This window comes from Melanotaenia boesemani, chromosome 22 (assembly GCF_017639745.1).
Source record: "Melanotaenia boesemani isolate fMelBoe1 chromosome 22, fMelBoe1.pri, whole genome shotgun sequence".
NCBI lineage: Eukaryota > Metazoa > Chordata > Actinopteri > Atheriniformes > Melanotaeniidae > Melanotaenia > Melanotaenia boesemani.
This window is the reverse complement of record NC_055703.1, coordinates 29,253,584-29,272,801: the sequence shown is the minus strand read 5'-3', so window position 1 is coordinate 29,272,801 and position 19,218 is coordinate 29,253,584. Positions and strand designations below refer to the sequence as shown.

The 19,218-nt window shown below is 42.6% G+C and overlaps 1 protein-coding gene across 2 annotated transcripts in view; it reads right to left on the bottom strand.

Annotated features, from left to right (window-relative positions):
- The window catches only part of xrn2 (5'-3' exoribonuclease 2), a 113,384-nt gene that overhangs the window by 73,023 nt on the left and 21,143 nt on the right, over positions 1 to 19,218 (bottom strand). For both annotated transcript variants that reach the window (XM_041975807.1, XM_041975806.1), the window contains exons 11-18: positions 17,447 to 17,580; positions 16,732 to 16,789; positions 16,518 to 16,625; positions 16,339 to 16,383; positions 15,638 to 15,778; positions 14,347 to 14,391; positions 12,616 to 12,710; positions 8,478 to 8,613 (exon numbers count right to left, since the gene is read on the bottom strand). In XM_041975807.1, coding sequence (XP_041831741.1) covers positions 8,478 to 8,613; positions 12,616 to 12,710; positions 14,347 to 14,391; positions 15,638 to 15,778; positions 16,339 to 16,383; positions 16,518 to 16,625; positions 16,732 to 16,789; positions 17,447 to 17,580 — 762 coding nt within the window. The remainder of the gene's footprint in view (positions 1 to 8,477; positions 8,614 to 12,615; positions 12,711 to 14,346; positions 14,392 to 15,637; positions 15,779 to 16,338; positions 16,384 to 16,517; positions 16,626 to 16,731; positions 16,790 to 17,446; positions 17,581 to 19,218) is intronic.

Here is a 19,218-nt window from a genome sequence, read left to right as displayed (position 1 = left end):
ACCTGTCTTCATCCCTAAAGCCTTCTTCAAAGAACTGAACAAATATACAACCCGTTCATTTGGAATAAAAATATCCCCCGAATTAGAAGGGAATTTTCGGAAAGACGGAAGGAGGATGGCGGGCTATCCTTACCTAACTATCTTTACTATTACTGGGCAACCAATATTCATAAGAGAGGATTAACATGTGTCAAGGATTTATTCAAAAATGGCAAATTTATGTCTTTTGAACAGCTGAAGAAGGACTTTAATGTTCCACAAACCAACTTTTTCAGATACCTCCAAATGCGTAGTTTTGTTAAAACTCAGTTCTCTTTAACGCTGCCTCAGAAAACATGGCTTGATGAGTGTTTGGATATGTATCCGCTCGACAGGGGCTTAGTATCAGCCATTTATGACAGAATTCAAAGTGCTGCATCCCCATCACTAAGCCACTTAAAAAATCAATGGGAAAAAGAACTAAGAGAACTATTTACAGATACAACTTGGCAGGCCGCAGTCACAAGAATTCACTCATCATCTATCTGCATTAGACATGGCCTACTGCAATTCAAAGTACTACACAGATTACATCTGTCTCCGAGTAAAATAGCTAAACTGTACATGGGTGTGGACTCCTCTTGTGCCAGGTGTGGACACAGCCCGGCTGATCTGAGCCATATGTTTTGGTTTTGTCCCAGACTCGGCACCTTTTGGCGAGCAGTATTTAAAACTATCTCATCAGTATGTAAAAGGGATATTGGACTGAGCTCTATAACTGCATTGTTTGGGGTTATCCACTCGGGTATACCAATAACATCACATCAGGCCACCATCATAGCATTTGTTACATTACTCGCGAGGCGACTGATACTGCTCAACTGGAAGAAAGCCGCCCATAAGCGTTGGGTGGAAGAAGTTATGTCTCACTTAAAACTTGAACATCTAAGACATTCTATAAGCGGCTCCATTCAAACATATGACATGACCTGGCAGCCATTTCTTATTTACTTTGAGACTGAATTTCCATAAGAGTGTAGCCCCCCTATTTCTTTGTATTTCTTTTTATTGTATTTTGTTTATTTGTGGAATTATGTATCTTTTTTATGTTATTCTTATTTAGTGTCTCACTTTTGTGTTATTTGTCATTTTTGCCCTCTAACCACAACTTGTTTTTCTAAGATGGCGCCGGTGTAAGTGGCTGCTCGTCTGTTGCTCTCCCTTTGGTTTAAGTTTTTGCTGATTTTATGCTTGGGCTTTCTTCTTTCGGAATGTCTGCTGATGTATGATCGTCAGTTTCTTCTGGAACTTCAGTATAATGCTGGAGTTCCATCAACGGTCTGCTACAGCCACCATACAACTCTCCCCCCGTTGCTATCGGGCATTCCGGCTCACCTGTTCAGGGCGTCGGCCCTCCTCCTGCGGCAGAAACGCTCCCGCAAACGCGGCAAACGCGGTGGTCATCTGGTGAGGCTTAAGACATCCCTGGCTCGCTTCTCCTCGCTTTTCCAACTGGGATCTGGATCATATGCGGTGCCCTGGCGTTCCCTGGATCCTCCTGATGTCTGCCTTGTACCTGTCGCTGGCTTTGCCGACTTTATTCATCTCAACTCATCCGCTCCACCTGAGTTTGTTTACATGTGTAAACCTTGCGGCTCCGGTAGGGGGGGTGGTATCGTGATGATTCACCGCCAGCAGTGGAAAGTAAAGCTACTTGAGGCTCTGGCGCTTAATTCATTTGAATATATGGCCTCACAACTCTCTGGTTCAACTCCTATTATTCTATGTATTGTGTACCGACCACCTAAACCCAACAAGGACTTTTTGAATGACTTTGCTGCTCTTCTGGCCCATCTATCCTCACTCTCTCCAAATCTGATAATACTTGGTGACTTCAACATTCATATGGACAAGGACAATAATCCTCTTTCCAGAGACTTTGGTTCCTGTCTAAACAGTTTTAGGCCCAATCCCATTTCACCCCTTGGCCCTACCCCTTACCCCTACCCCTTACCCCTTAAAACGGAGCTAGAAGGGGTAGGGCTGAAAAGTCCACCCCTACGAATTGGGACACCCCTTCAACAGTCACATACGTCATCAGTAGTCACTAAAGAACATTTTACACAGATACTGGAAGAAACTAAATAAAAAAAAACAATAAATATTAGCCGGCATTGCTCTTAAAGTGTATTCCAGCGTGAGAAATCAGAGGTTTAGCGTGAGAGCGTAAGAAGCCATTCAAATGCACGAGTCTAACGGCCGATGCGTGAGAGTAGCCCTGTAAACAAACGCAGCGTACCGGCTCGCACAGTGATTCACCACGGTCTCGTGCTGCTACATGCTGCTGTCAAACATGACATGAGAGAGATCACTCCACAAGAGCGTTCAGTCCAGATACTGCATAGTGAAACCTGTTGTCATACACAGTCTATGGTGAAGTAAGATGGGGGGGCTAATGAAAACTATCGCGGCGGCAAACTTGTTGCGCTCATTTTTTCGTTACTGTGCAATTAATTGACTTCTTGCTTATCGACAGGCATATGTAGGACGTAAAGTACGAATTTTGCATGCCATTAAAATTAATCTTGTGTGCTGGTATACGCTCTTTTCTCTGTGGCTTTTTTTTTTTTTTTTGCGAGTGTGTGTTGTCCTGCACCTCAAGAAAGCGTGATGTGCGTAGAAACACTTGCTTTCTCATATAGAACAGGAAATTTTTCATACCCCTCCGTTTCAAGTGTGCCTCTGAAAAATCTTCGTTTGAAGGGGTATATAGCCCTACCCCTTACCCCTACCCCTTCACGTGAACGCGCAAAACGAAGGGGAAGGGCTAAGGGGTAGGGCCAAGGGGTGAAATGGGATTCACCCTTAGACTACAACAATATATAAATTTCTGTACTCACTCCAAAAATCATATTTTGGACTTGGTTTGCTGCTCTGGTGTAATTCCTACAGATTCTACAGCCCATCACATTCCCTTCTCCGATCACAAATTAATCTCCTTTAAAATAAGTGTGTCTCTTTATAAAACCCACCCTCCCCGTTTAATTTCCTTCAGGAAAATCAAGGATATCAATCTCGACACACTGTCTTCTGCCATAAATAACCTCCCAACTCCCCGCAATGTTTCCACTCCTGATAATTTAGTTTCTCAATACAATGACAACCTGAAGAACCTTCTAAACATCTTTGCTCCACTGAAACACAGATGCATCTCCTTCTCCCGCTCTGCTCCATGGTTCACTCCCGCCCTGCGCAAACTTAAAGCCAGAGGACGCCGGCTTGAACGCCTTTCCAAGAAAACTGGACTCACCATTCACAAGGACATGTACAATAGCCACATTCTTCTATATAAGGACTGTATTGCTTCAGCAAAATCCACAAACTATTCAGGTTTAATCTGTTCTAACGAAGGAAATTCTAAATCTCTCTTTTCACTGTTCAATAATATCACAAAACCTCCGGACACGTTCCCTCCTCATCTTTACTCGGCTGACTTCTGCAATTCCCTTTTGTCCTTCTTTACCTCAAAAATCTCTAACATCCATCAACAGCTTGCCACTGGAGGAGCTGCTGTCTCCATCGCAGACCCTCTACCTCCATTTCTTTCTATCCCACACCTGTTCTCAGATTTCACTCTTCCATCCCCATCTGATATTTCTGAACTGTTTCAGAAATCCAAACCTTCCACCTGCCTGCTCGACCCTCTCCCTACAGTCCTAGTCAAAGCTTGTCTCCCTTCACTGGTTCCTCACATCACTGCCGTCATTCATTCCTCCCTCACCACCGGATATGTTCCACTAGCCTTCAAGACTGCTGCTGTCACTCCGATCATCAAAAAACCTGGTGCTGATCCATCTGACTTCAATAACCTTCGTCCCATTTCCAATCTTCCCTTTCTCTCCAAAATTCTGGAAAAGGTTGTCGCCTCTCAGCTCCACAAACACCTCACTAACAATAACCTTTATGAACAATTCCAGTCTGGCTTCCGTCCTTTTCACAGCACAGAATCTGCTCTGTTAAAAATCACCAACAACCTGCTGATGGCGGCTGACTCCGGTCTTCTCACAATCCTCATCCTCTTAGATCTCAGTGCAGCATTTGACACCATCTCACACAGTATCCTCCTCAATAGACCGGCAACCCTCGGTGTTTCTCATACTCCTCTCACTTGGTTCTCCTCCTATCTCTCTAACTGCACACAGTTTATTCAACTCAAGACCCACACTTCAGAGTCCCTCCCCATCTCGGCCGGTGTACCCCAGCGATCAGTCCTGGGCCCCCTTCTGTTCATCACTTATCTTCTCCCCCTTGGCTACATTTTCCATAAATATAATATCAACTTCCACTCCTATGCAGACGACACCCAGTTCTACATCTCCTCCAAACCGCACTCCTTTCTTCCTCCTTCCTCTCTCTCCGACTGCCTCCAGGAAATTAAAGCATGGTTCTCCTCCAATTTTCTCAAACTCAACAGCAGTAAAACTGAGGTTCTACTTGTCGGTACGCCCTCCACTCTAACCAAGTCTCACAGTTTCTCTATCAACATTGACAGTTCTACCATTTTTCCCTCCCCTCAGGTCAAGAGTCTCGGTGTCATTCTCGACAGCACCCTATCATTTCAAGCCCACATCAATAGCATTACTCGGTCTGCCTACTTCCACCTTCGTAATATCAATCGTCTACGCTCATCACTTACTCCACATGCTGCTGCAATCCTTATCCATAGTCTTGTCACATCCCGCATCGACTACTGTAACTCACTCCTCTTCGGTCTTTCCAATAAATCACTTCAGAAACTGCAGCTTCTCCAGAACTCTGCTGCTCGTATCCTGACTCGCACCTCTTCCTTTCAACATATTTCCCCTGTCCTTCAACAACTCCACTGGCTCCCAATAAAATACAGAATTAACTATAAGTTACTGGTCCTCACTTTCAAAGGTATTCACAATCTGGCCCCTCCTTATCTGTCTGATCTCCTCCATATTGCCACTCCCTCCCGTGCTCTCAGGTCATCCTCCTACCATGGCTCTGCTCCCCAGCTCTGGAACTCACTTCCATCTGAGATTAGGAACATCAACTCCCTTCCATCATTCACATCTGCACTCAAAACCCACCTGTTTAAACTGGCATACTCCCTATAACCCATGTATACTGACTGTTTTGTGTAATTTTTATATCAATGTCCGTTATCTCTTTTAACTCTTATGTAATTTATATTTTTATTGTCTTTTTATTTATTTTTCTTTTTGTGTACGGTGACCTTGGGTGTTTGAAAGGCGCCAAGAAATAAAATGCATTATTATTTTATTATTATTTTTATTTCTTTTTAGCACCTACTGTTGTGAACATCTGTTACATATGTTCTACGTTTTGTATTGTTTGCAAATTTATAAAAATCAATAAAAATGCCCAAGTTGATATTATGTTGATATTATGTGATGAAATCATGCACTTATGACCAAGTTGATATTGTGTGATGAAATTGTGATCTTGTATTTAAATAAAATGACAAAAAAAAAAAAAAAAAAAAAAAAAAAATTATATGCACTGCACTAGCACAACATGACAGCACCTGGGTCTAACTGGACTCAAAAGCGGTCTGACTATCACTTAATTATGACGTCCCATCTTATTTGAATTCATGCTTGTGTTGTTCTTACTCTCAAATGTAAGTCGCTTCGGATAAAAGCGTCTGCTAAATGACTGTAGAATAGAATAGAATAAAAATATTTGAATATCCAGGCTCGCTGAGATCTTAGCCGTCTTAGTGTTAGCTGCTAATGTGAGAGCCCACCGTCTTAGTGTTAGCTGCTAATGTGAGAGCCCGCCGTCTTAGTGTTAGCTGCTAATGTGAGAGCCCGCCGTCTTAGTGTTAGCTGCTAATGTGAGAGCCCGCCGTCTTAGTGTTAGCTGCTAATGTGAGAGCCCGCCGTCTTAGCGTTAACTGCTAATGTGAGAGCCCACCGTCTTAGCGTTAGCTGCTAATGTGAGAGCCCACCGTCTTAGCGTTAGCTGCTAATGTGAGAGCCCGCCGTCTTAGCGTTAGCTGCTAATGTGAGAGCCTGCCGTCTTAGCGTTAACTGCTAATGTGAGAGCCCGCCGTCTTAGCGTTAGCTGCTAATGTGAGAGCCTGCCGTCTTAGCGTTAGCTGCTAATGTGAGAGCCCACCGTCTAAGTGTTAGCTGCCAAATCGAGAACCCACAGCCTTAGTGTTAGCTGCTAATGTGAGAGCCCACTGTCTTAGCGTTAACTGCTAATGTGAGAGCCCGCCGTCTTAGCGTTAACTGCTAATGTGAGAGCCCACCGTCTTAGCGTTAACTGCTAATGTGAGAGCCCGCCGTCTTAGCGTTAGCTGCTAATGTGAGAGCCTGCCGTCTTAGCGTTAGCTGCTAATGTGAGAGCCCACCGTCTAAGTGTTAGCTGCCTAATCGAGAACCCACAGCCTTAGTGTTAGCTGCTAATGTGAGAGCCCACTGTCTTAGTGTTAGCTGCCAAATCGAGAAACCGCAGCCTTAGTGGTAGCTGCTAATGTGAGAGCCCACCGTCATAGTGTTAGCCGCTAATGTGAGAGCCCGCCGTCTTAGCGTTAACTGCTAATGTGAGAGCTCACCGTCTTAGCGTTAGCTGCTAATGTGAGAGCCCACCGTCTTAGCGTTAGCTGCTAATGTGAGAGCCCGCCGTCTTAGCGTTAGCTGCTAATGTGAGAGCCTGCCGTCTTAGCGTTAGCTGCTAATGTGAGAGCCCACCGTCTTAGCGTTAGCTGCTAATGTGAGAGCCCGCCGTCTTAGCGTTAGCTGCTAATGTGAGAGCCTGCCGTCTTAGCGTTAACTGCTAATGTGAGAGCCCGCCGTCTTAGCGTTAGCTGCTAATGTGAGAGCCTGCCGTCTTAGCGTTAGCTGCTAATGTGAGAGCCCACCGTCTAAGTGTTAGCTGCCAAATCGAGAACCCACAGCCTTAGTGTTAGCTGCTAATGTGAAAGCCCACTGTCTTAGCGTTAACTGCTAATGTGAGAGCCCGCCGTCTTAGCGTTAACTGCTAATGTGAGAGCCCACCGTCTTAGCGTTAACTGCTAATGTGAGAGCCCGCCGTCTTAGCGTTAGCTGCTAATGTGAGAGCCTGCCGTCTTAGCGTTAGCTGCTAATGTGAGAGCCCACCTTCTAAGTGTTAGCTGCCTAATCGAGAACCCACAGCCTTAGTGTTAGCTGCTAATGTGAGAGCCCACTGTCTTAGTGTTAGCTGCCAAATCGAGAAACCGCAGCCTTAGTGGTAGCTGCTAATGTGAGAGCCCACCGTCATAGTGTTAGCCGCTAATGTGAGAGCCCGCCGTCTTAGCGTTAACTGCTAATGTGAGAGCTCACCGTCTTAGCGTTAGCTGCTAATGTGAGAGCCCACCGTCTTAGCGTTAGCTGCTAATGTGAGAGCCCGCCGTCTTAGCGTTAGCTGCTAATGTGAGAGCCTGCCGTCTTAGCGTTAGCTGCTAATGTGAGAGCCCACCGTCTAAGTGTTAGCCGCTAATGTGAGAGCCCACCGTCTTAGTGTTAGCTGCTAATGTGACAGCCCACCGTCTTAGTGTTAGCTGCCAAATCAAGACCCCGCAGCCTTAGTGTTAGCTGCTAATGTGAGAGCCCGCAACCTTAGCAATAGCTTCCAGGGCTGCATGATTTATCGTATATATTTAATGTAGAAGAAGTTTTATGTGTAATACTTATAGAACGTTCATGTAGCAATCATCGAGTACAAACTGAGACAGCAGCGTTTAAAGCGTTGTCATGTTATTCTCTTCGTAGTTTAGCTTCTCTCAGTCACAGCAGACAGGTCACCCCCCGTCCAGACAACTAATCTATCCTGTCGATCTAATCCACCTCTTCTATCGGTCGGTCGGACAGACAGACAGACATGACGGAGGTATTTATCAGGGTTATTGTGAAAGGAAAGAATGATTCCTGAACCTCTTCATGAAGCGGAGCTGCAACGTCTGGTAGAGAAAGAACTCCGCTGGCCTCCAGTTTATTGTGTGGTGGACGCGAGGAGTCATCCATGATGGAGAAAGCTGGTTCCGGGACCTCCTGTCTCAGACTGTCTCCAGGTTGTCCATTGATCTTTACAGCCTTACGGATCCGTTTATTGATCCTGCTGCATCCCTGGAGCTGATGCTGCTTCCCCAGCATACGTGATATAGCTGGCATGGGCGTGCTGGGAGGCTGGCAACAACTTCATAGCGACAAATTACCGCTGCCAACCGGCGTCTGAAACTGACGCTAGAGCACAGGACTGAACTCTGAACTCAGCACTGCCCACTAGTGGAGGAATTAACCTAACAACCACAGCAACGCAAAACACGCATGGAAGCATGACGTTTGACACAAACGTCACCATTCACGTACGTAAGGGAGCAGAAACGGGCCATTAGCCGCTAATGTGGGAGTTAACAAGCTGCTAAACGGCTCCAAGGTTAATACTTTAATCCATTAACTCCCCCAGTGAGAAGTTGGTCTTACCTGATAATAGTAGCGCAGCACCCAGCAGAGGCCCTCCACGTAGGACCGAACCACCTTCTTCCTGAAATCCTCATCAGTCACGTCCACATCAAACTTGGTTTTGTAGTATCTCTGCTTCCAGCCATCCTCCCACAACCTGCCACAAACACACAGCTTCACTCAGACGATGGAGGCCAACCTCACAGCCAGGTTTACACTTCAGATCTGGAGGATGTTGCTTGGAATGGACTAGTTTATTGTTAGTGCTGAGACAGCTCTGGGAAGCTGTTGCACATCTTCAGACGTAAGCTGAGCAAAGAGACAAACAGAAGCAGCATCACTGAGCAGCGTGAAAAGCTGCTGAAATAGTTTCATGGTTTTGACTTGGTGGCAGATGTGGGTGTCCAAGGCCGTTGTACACACATCATCCCGGCCGCCGGCATCTGCAAGGCGGACCCTTGGAGCGGTCCGCAGGGAGAGCAGCTCCTCAGAGAAAAGCCTCAGTGAATACCAATTTAGCTCAATGGTTATAGCAGCTCTGAGTGCTCCTGCTTTCCGTGCTAACCATGTGCAGAGGGAGGTGTACGCGGAGAGAACGAATCCTCCTCTACTGCGGTCTATTAACGGGGATGTCTGGAGAAGAGATGACACAGGAGTGCATTTCACTCCTGTCCCATCCCATTCCCGCAGAAAAAATCCTGTCCCGTCCTAATCCCGATAAAATCACGCCCGCTCCCATCCGGCTCCGATTTCTTTAAATGTATTTAGTCTTTAGGCAAAACACTGAATTGTTCTCACCCTTCTTTTTAGATCACCTGCTAAGTGTTTCTGGCTTCTTTTAGAGGTCAGTTACAAAAAAAGTAAATCATATATGGTTCACACCATGTCAGCAAAGCTGAATAAACAATGTAATATACTACTAACTATGTTCTACTAACTACTAACAATGTAATATACTACTAACTATGTTCTACTAACTACTAACAATGTAATATACTACTAACGATGTTCTACTAACTACTAACAATGTAATATACTACTAACGATGTTCTACTAACTACTAACAATGTAATATACTACTAACTATGTTCTACTAACTACTAACAATGTAATATACTACTAACAATATTCTACTAACTACTAACAATGTAATATACTACTAACGATGTTCTACTAACTACTAACAATGTTCTACTAACTACTAACAATGTAATATACTACTAACAATGTTCTACTAACTACTAACAATGTAATATACTACTAACAATGTTCTACTAACAATGTAATATACTACTAACGATGTTCTACTAACTACTAACAATGTAATATACTACTAACTATGTTCTACTAACTACTAACAATGTAATATACTACTAACAATGTTCTACTAACTACTAACAATGTAATATACTACTAACAATGTTCTACTAACTACTAACAATGTAATATACTACTAACAATGTTCTACTAACTACTAACAATGTAATATACTACTAACAATGTTCTAACTACTAACAATGTAATATACTACTAACGATGTTCTACTAACTACTAACAATGTAATATACTACTAACAATGTTCTACTAACTACTAACAATGTAATATACTACTAACAATGTTCTAACTACTAACAATGTAATATACTACTAACGATGTTCTAACTACTAACAATGTAATATACTACTAACAATGTTCTAACTACTAACAATGTAATATACTACTAACGATGTTCTACTAACTACTAACACTGTAATATACTACTAACAATGTTCTAACTACTAACAATGTAATATAGTACTAACGATGTTCTACTAACTACTAACAATGTAATATACTACTAACAATGTTCTAACTACTAACAATGTAATATACTACTAACGATGTTCTACTAACTACTAACAATGTAATATACTACTAACAATGTTCTAACTACTAACAATGTAATATACTACTAACGATGTTCTACTAACTACCAACAATGTAATATACTACTAACAATGTTCTAACTACTAACAATGTAATATACTACTAACGATGTTCTACTAACTACTAACAATGTAATATACTACTAACGATGTTCTACTAACTACTAACAATGTAAGATACTACTAACAATGTTCTAACTACTAACAATGTAATATACTACTAACAATGTTCTACTAACTACTAACAATGTAATAGACTACTAACAATGTTCTACTAACTACTAACAATGTAATATACTACTAACGATGTTCTACTAACTACTAACAATGTAATATTCTACTAACGATGTTCTACTAACTACTAACAATGTAATATACTACTAACGATGTTCTACTAACTACTAACAATGTAATATACTACGAACGATGTTCTACTAACTACTAACAATGTAATATACTACTAACGATGTTCTACTAACTACTAACAAAGTTCTACTAACTACTAACAATGTAATATACTACTAACAATGTGATATACTACTAACAATGTTCTACTAACTACTAACAATGTAATATACTACTAACGATGTTCTACTAACTACTAACAACGTAATATTCTACTAACGATGTTCTACTAACTACTAACAATGTAATATACTACTAACGATGTTCTACTAATGACTAACAATGTAATATACTACCAACGATGTTCTACTAACTACTAACAATGTAATATACTACTAACGATGTTCTACTAACTACTAACAATGTAATATACTACTAACAATGTTCTACTAACTACTAACAATGTGATATACTACTAACAATGTTCTACTAACTACTAACAATGTTCTACTAACTACTAACAATGTGATATACTACTAACGATGTTCTACTAACTACTAACAATGTAATATACTACTAACAATGTTCTACTAACTACTAACAATGTAATATACTACTAACAATGTTCTACTAACTACTAACAATGTTCTACTAACTACTAACAATGTGATATACTACTAACGATGTTCTACTAACTACTAACAATGTGATATACTACTAACGATGTTCTACTAACTACTAAGAATGTAATATACTACTAACGATGTTCTACTAACTACTAACAATGTAATATACTACTAACAATGTTCTACTAACTACTAACAATGTAATATACTACTAACGATGTTCTACTAACAACTAACAATGTAATATACTACTAACGATGTTCTACTAACTACTAACAATGTGATATACCACTAACGATGTTCTACTAAGTACTAACAATGTAATATACCACTAACGATGTTCTACTAACTACTAACAATGTAATATACTACTAACAATGTTCTACTAACTACTAACAATGTAATATACTACTAACGATGTTCTACTAACTACTAACAATGTGATATACTACTAACGATGTTCTACTAACTAAAAATGGCTGATAAAATGAACACTAATCCCAGTCTGTGGACTCGGAGCAGTCCTGCAGTGCCTCGGCGGCCCTTGTCCACCTCCTCACCGTCCAGGGCTGGCTTCTCCCCAGAGGGACATACCTGGACATACCCTCGCTACAAGCTTATTCCCCAGAGACCTCACGTTCCCCATTATCATTTAGCACTAATGCTAGTAATTTAGCATCTTTACTCATGAGAAAATCCAGCTAGCAGAACAGCGGCGTGCCTCATATGCAGGGCTGAGGTTTCCAGAGGCGACATGAACGCTGCCATGTTAACCAGCAGAGACTTTATAAGCATTCTGGTTGGAATCACGTGAAACAGCATGGATGTTGTCTTAAAGGAAAAGCACAACGAACCGCTGCAATAACAAACGCTGGCAAATGCTTTAAAAACATGAGGAATCTGCAGCAGGAAGCCACCCAAGGGGCGGCGTGGCTCGAGAGGTCGTCTTGTAACCCGAGGGTTGCTGGTTTGATCCTGGCCTAAAGAGCTCATGTCAAGGTGTCCCTGAGCAAGACACCTATATAGGTCCAAGAGGTTTGGACACCTATATCACACAAGCAGAGACAAGCCGGGCTGAGCGAAGACAAACAGAGCCGATCCGAGTGGAACGGAGCAGCACTTTAACACCAGTAGGTGCCGACAGTCAGAACACACTATATATGAACTGGGGCCAGTTTGGCCCAACCTGGAAAATTCATGGTCGATATAATAAAATGTAGCTTTCCACCTTTTCTAATCATTGAGTCCTTGTGGATGTTTACCTGACGTTGTCTTCGGGCTCCGGCTCGCTGTCGCTGTCTTCGGGTTTCCTCTTCACTCCCCTTTTATCCGAGCTGTCGCTGGGTCCTGCAGACAACTGAGCAGGAAACACAAAGAATGACGAATGTTAGGTATGAAATCAGTGCAGCATCTTCAAACTTTAGAGTTTTCTCTTCACGCCAACTCCAGGACACTGGGCCGTGCGGGCCGGATCGCAGCCGACCCTTCTCATCCTGGTCATGGACTTTTTGAGCCAGTCCCCTCAGGCAGGAGGCTACGGTCCATCCGGACCAGAACCTCTCGCCACAAGAAGAGTTTCTACTCCTCTGCTGTTGGACTCATGAACAAGAACTCTAGGCCATAAACGCTCTGTCTCAGTCACAGGACCTGTGCTTCATGCAAAAAGAGACAAACATACTCAGGTTACTTTACTGTCACTTTAGCATACTCCCTTCTGGATTATGCTCTAACTCCATACCCGTCCTGTATATTTTGTCATTTTGTGTTAAAGTGTAGAGACTTTATTTTGTTTTTAAAATTTTTATTTTATATTTATTGCATGCCTAAACTTATATTGTTTTTATGTCTGCACCAACTACCGCAGCATTTTCCTAATGATGTGAACCTGTTCACTCATATGGCAATAAAAACCTTTCTGATTCTGATTCTTGTGCTGGTCTAAAAAGGAAGATGGCCGGAACGCTTGAATCCAGGGAAGGTCAAGCTGCAGCTTCTTCCTTCCAAGTCTGAACCCTCTAAAAAGCTTTGACCACCCCACCTGAGAGGGCCACCGCATTTACAGGGAAATATGTCTAAACTGAGCAGACACTTTCCTTGGAGGGGTGTAGGAGAGCACTCCCTCCAGGGACTGCCTCGTTCTGCTGGGGGACTTTAATGCTCATGTGGGCAATGACCATGAGACCTGGAGGGGCGTGACTGGAAGGAACAGCCTCTGATGTGAACCCATGTGGTGTTTTGTTACTGGACGTCTGTGCTTGTCATGGATTGTCCATAACAGACACCATGTTCAGGAATTAGGGTGTCCACATGTGCACCTGGCACCAGGACCCTCTAGGCCGCAGCTCAGTGATTGGCTTTGTATCCGTGACCCAGGACATGCTGGAGGGACAAGGTCTCTCAGCCGGACTGGGAACACCTCGGGATCCCCCGGGTGGGCTGGAAGAAGTGGCCGGGACGGCTGCAGCCAACATGACGACCCTTGATTAGCAGAGCAGAATGCATAGATGTGGTAATAAATGGTAAGAGGTTTTATTACACGGTGTTAATACCGTCTCTTGGTAAAAAACACAGGCAGATGACCTGTTCACCAGAAATAAGTTACAAGCACTACACGCAGCAAGGAAGGTGGAGCTGCTGTACATCCATCCGAGCTCTCTGTATATGAAGGACGACCCACCTCGGCTACTTCGCCTTTGTGTTTTTCCCATTCATGTGCTAATGTGTGGTCGGTCATTGTGGAAACAGCGTACAAGGGCAGGAAATTTAACAGCTTGAAGACACAAACTTAAACAGAAAGTGACCCTGAACTGACTTGAAAGGCAGCAACTGCATTGAGAACAAACAGCTTTTCACTCCAAACTGATGAAACTACATGTAAGCCAAGCTTCTGTCAAGGAAACAACTCCCTCACGTCAAAACGAACAGATAAAACTACATCTCACACCTTCAGGCTGGAATTATACAGTATGTCTATGAATCAGAGAAGCACTTACGTTGCCACCGTTCCTCATCATGGCTTTCAGAGACTGAGCTGCATTCTGGACAAAGAAAGAAAACAATTCATCACCAGGTTACAGGGACCTTACGGCACATGAAGACATGCAGCACTGATCCGGTGTGAAGGCCGGGTATCACCACTAACCTCCTCGTTCCATTCAGTCGGCCATGGATTTATTCCAGATATTAATGTAACAACAGTTTGTCTTCTCAGATAACTGCTTTTATAAAACACTGAGCCTGTTTACATAACCATCATAGTCAGATATCTGACAGTAATCAGTTTACTTATCGAACGTGTTCATAGGCACGTCTAAAACACCATCTTCAACAGAACGTTGTCCACGATGACCAGTCCCTTACTGAAATTAAATTTGTAGTACATATATGTGTGATGACATCACTTCCTCTTATTTTTAAAATTATCAGTGCTTGTTGCACATGGTGGAGCCCACGGTCTTAGCGTTAGCTGCTAATGTGAGAGCTTGCAGTCTTAGCGTTAGCTGCTAATGTGAGACCTCACGGTCTTAGCGTTAGCTGCTAATGTGAGAGCTTGCAGTCTTAGCGTTAGCTGCTAATGTGAGACCTCACGGTCTTAGCGTTAGCTGCTAATGTGAGAGCTCGCAGTCTTAGCGTTAGCTGCTAATGTGAGACCTCACGGTTTTAGCGTTAGCTGCTAATGTGAGACCTCACGGTCTTAGCGTTAGCTGCTAATGTGAGAGCTCGCAGTCTTAGCGTTAGCTGCTAATGTGAGACCTCACAGTCTTAGCGTTAGCTGCTAATGTGAGACCTCACGAACTTAGCGTTAGCTGCTAATGTGAGAGCTCGCAGTCTTAGCGTTAGCTGCTAATGTGAGACCTCACGGTCTTAGCGTTAGCTGCTAATGTGAGAGAGCGTCATTCCATGAAATAAATAAATAAATATGCCAATTAAATATGTCAATGAAAAGTCCAAATTTTAATTAATTAATAAATTATAGTTTCATTTATTTAAACTTTATTAAATATTATTATGTAATAATATTAAATGATTATTTAATATATTCTGTTTATTTACTAACACCTAAATTTTACAATTGTATGTTTCTGTTTATTAGAAGTTAAGGCTTTTTTTCATCGTGTTATTTTGAACTATTTAATAACACATATGTAATCATGTATTTACTATGACTTTATCTGAAAGCTGTACTTTCATTCATTTAATGACATCCCTCCATAGGTCCCCTTCCTTTCATCTGTTCATTCAGTTTAGACAACTCGGTGGAGCAAACTCTGCAGCTACCAGTACCTTGTTGTGTTGCTCTGAATTCATCCTCATCTCGTAGGCCTGGTGCCGAGCATTCTGGACGGGGTTGGGTTGGTCCCTTCTGCCGAGAGCCTGAGGGGCAAACTGGCCGGTGGTCAGGAAAGCAGGGCCCTGTCTTTCTGCCTGGGGCAACAAGTGGACAAGAATAAGATACATGCTAGGTCATGAATATCAGAAAAATGCTAGGTCATGAATATCCGATTAATGTTATGTCACGAATATCCGATAAATGCTACGTCATGAATACTCGATAAATGCTACGTCATGGAGATCCGACTAAAGCTACGTTAGGAACATCAGATAAAATCTACGTCATGAACATTCAATAAATGCTACGTCACGAACATGAGATAAATGCTAGGTCAAGAATATCCGATAAATGCTACGTCATGAACATCCAATAAATGCTAGGTCATGAACATCAGATAAATGCTAGGTCATGAATATCAGATAAATGCTGCAAGATGAACATCAGCTAAATGCTACGTCACAAGCATCAAAAAAATGCTACGTCATGAACATCTGATAAACGCTACGTCATGAACATCTGATAAACGCTACGTCATGAACATCTGATAAACGCTACGTCATAAACATCTGATAAACGCTACGTCATGAACATCTGATAAATGCTATTTCAGATACCTTTTACTAAACACAGAAATCTTGTCTGCAGTACTCACTTTCATTCTCTTTCGTTTCTCTTTATTTCTCCTTTTAAAGTTTTCCTACAAAAAGGAATGTGACAAAGATGAATGAGTAGAAAAACCAACATGTTCAAACTGAATGTAAAGAGAGGAACCAGAAGCTGTGTGGCCACAGAGAGACCTGGGTCCTGGTAAAACGTTCAGTAAAATCTTACATCATCCTCTTTACGTTTCTTGAAGATGTTGTCTTCAGCTACGCCCACAGCTTGCATGATCATCTCAACTCGCTCCAGGTTGACGTAGCCGTTCTGCGTCAGGTAACCCTGCAGGTAGCAAAGACAGAGCAGACTCAGGATAACAGGCAGGATTTTCCTGTATTCCTGGTGTGGCATGGTTGCTTTCAGTGCTCAGAAAACCGATGATACTCACTCCAGTTTTGTGTACAACGTCTTTGTAGATGTTGACCAGTCGATCTATCGCCCCCTCTCTGCCAGGAAATAGACAGAAAATACGACAACGATGGAGAGAAGTTGTCAGGCTTGTGAACGCTGGAGGATGATGAGCATCAGCGGCAGGTTTGCAGTCAGTGTGAATGTGAGGTTGACATCTGCAGCTTAAAATCTAACCGCTACAACTAAAGCAAACTGATGCAACTAGTGACGAAATCCAAGAAATCCTAGGCCATGCAAAAAGCTACTGGAGTGTCTGGATAAAGGTCTGTTAAGTCCAGGTTCAGTCCTACAGCTCAGGCAAAATGGGCCCATAAATTAGTTTCCACACGGGGGGCGTCTAACAGCATCATAATCAGACAGCCTAATGAGAGCAGTGATTTAAAATGCTAAACAATGCTGATTAAAATGCCAGTGTTCGTTCAGAGGATCAGAGCGGAGCTGAAAGGATGAGATGATTAACCGCGAGTCAACTGAAACTAGCTAATTGCTTCATGATTACTGTATTTTTTACAGACGTCTGCTTTTCTCCCTCTCACGCCAGGATGTTCCACAAGCTACATCTTTTACTGACTGTACATCTGGTAAATGGCTTGAACAGAAAAACAGACCCTGGATAATCACTTCTAGCATCTGAAAGAGGATCTGTCCTCAGACCAGTCTAATGAAACCTCCAGGAACCAGCTGGAGCTCACCTGATTTCTAAGGACGGAAGATGAGGCAGGAAGTCGTTTCCAACGAAGAAGCACATGAAGACCCAGTCGTCCACGCTCCTCTCAAAGTCGAAGGGAAATGGCAGACTGGCCATGGTCAGCTCTCTGGCCAGGTACTGAAAAGAAGCAGACGGCATGTGTTTGTCTAAGACAGCGGTTCCCAACCTGGGGTCCCCTAAAGAGCACAGGGTCACCCTGCAGCTTTGACCATTCAGAGCCATTGTGATCAATGTCCACACGTCATCCCCTTTTCAGAAAACAAGTAAGGTTGTTAATTTAACTTTGGCTTCGTGGAAGGACAGGACTCAGCCAGAACGCAGTATTTATGGTGAAAATCTCACTTCTGAAAGCACAAAACCAGCATGGGTTCAGCAAAGGTGGGGCAGGGGGTCCAGGAGGAAAATAGGGGAACCACTGTTCTAAGATACTACAACTCAGGGCTTCTCACATATTCACATTAAATTCCACTGACAATGAAATCCAGTAGAATCCTTAACTTTTCCATCTCCAACAGGTTGGTTCCACATGAAATTATCATTTCTTGAGTGGTGGTAGCTGCCATTATAAATAAAGTGCCTTCACTTTACCCAGCAGATAGCAGCAGCTAGCTTCAAGGCTAGATTCAAGACTATATTGAAAAGGTTCAGTTCTGGCCTCTAACCTGCTGATCCATCTAAAGGCAAGGTAAATTTATTTGTATAGCACATTTCATGTACAAGACAATTCAAAGTGCTTTACATAAAACATTTCAGCAGGTGCAGAAAGCAACACAAGTCCATTAATAAAAAAAGAGATTAAAAACATTAAAAGAAAAGCAATTAATGAAATAAAAACAGAATGAAGATGCTAAAATAAAATAGATAAAATGCAAGAAATAAAGTTCCAGTGTGGGAAAGACAATATTAAAACACGATTCCAGCTTAAAGAACCAGATGTAGATTTTGACTTCTAAATAAAAACTAGTCCATGCAGCAGAGAACAGGTGGGTCTTTAACCTGGATCTAAATAAACTGAGTGTCTCAGCTGATCTGAGGCTTTCTGGGAGTTTGTTCCAGACATGTGGAGCATAGAAGCTGAATGCAGCTTCTCCATGTCTGGTTCTGACTCTGGAACTGATAAGAACCTGGATCCAGATGACCTGAGGATTCTGGTAGGTTCATACTGGGTCAAGAGGTCTCTGATGTATGTTGGTCCTAAACCATTCAGAGCTTTCTAGACCAGCAGCAGAACTTTAAAGTCTATCCTCTGACGGATCGGCAGTCAGTGTAAAGACCTCAGAGCTGGACTGATGTGGTCCACTTTCTTGGTCTTAGTGAGGACTGGAGCAGCAGAGTTCTGGATCAGCTGCAGGTGTCTGACTGATGTTTTAGGTAGAACCTGTAAAAACACTGTTACAATAATCAAGCCGACTAAAGATGGAAGCTGGACTAGTTTTTCCAGGTCCTGCTGAGACATCACATCTTTTACCCTTGATATGTTCTTAAGGTGATAGTAGGCTGACTTTGTGGTTCCCTTAATGTGTTTCTCAAAGTGAAGGTCTGAGTCCATCACTACACCCAGATTTCTGGTCTGGTTGGTGGTTTTTAGGTGTATAGACTGAAGCTCTGTGGTGACCTTTGATCGTTTCTCTTTGGCTCCAAAAACCATCACCTCAGTTTAGTTTTGTTTTTGTTTAACTGGAGAAAGTTCAGACACATCCAGTCATTAATCTCCTGAATACATTTACCAAGAGCTTGTACGGGGCCTCGGTCTCC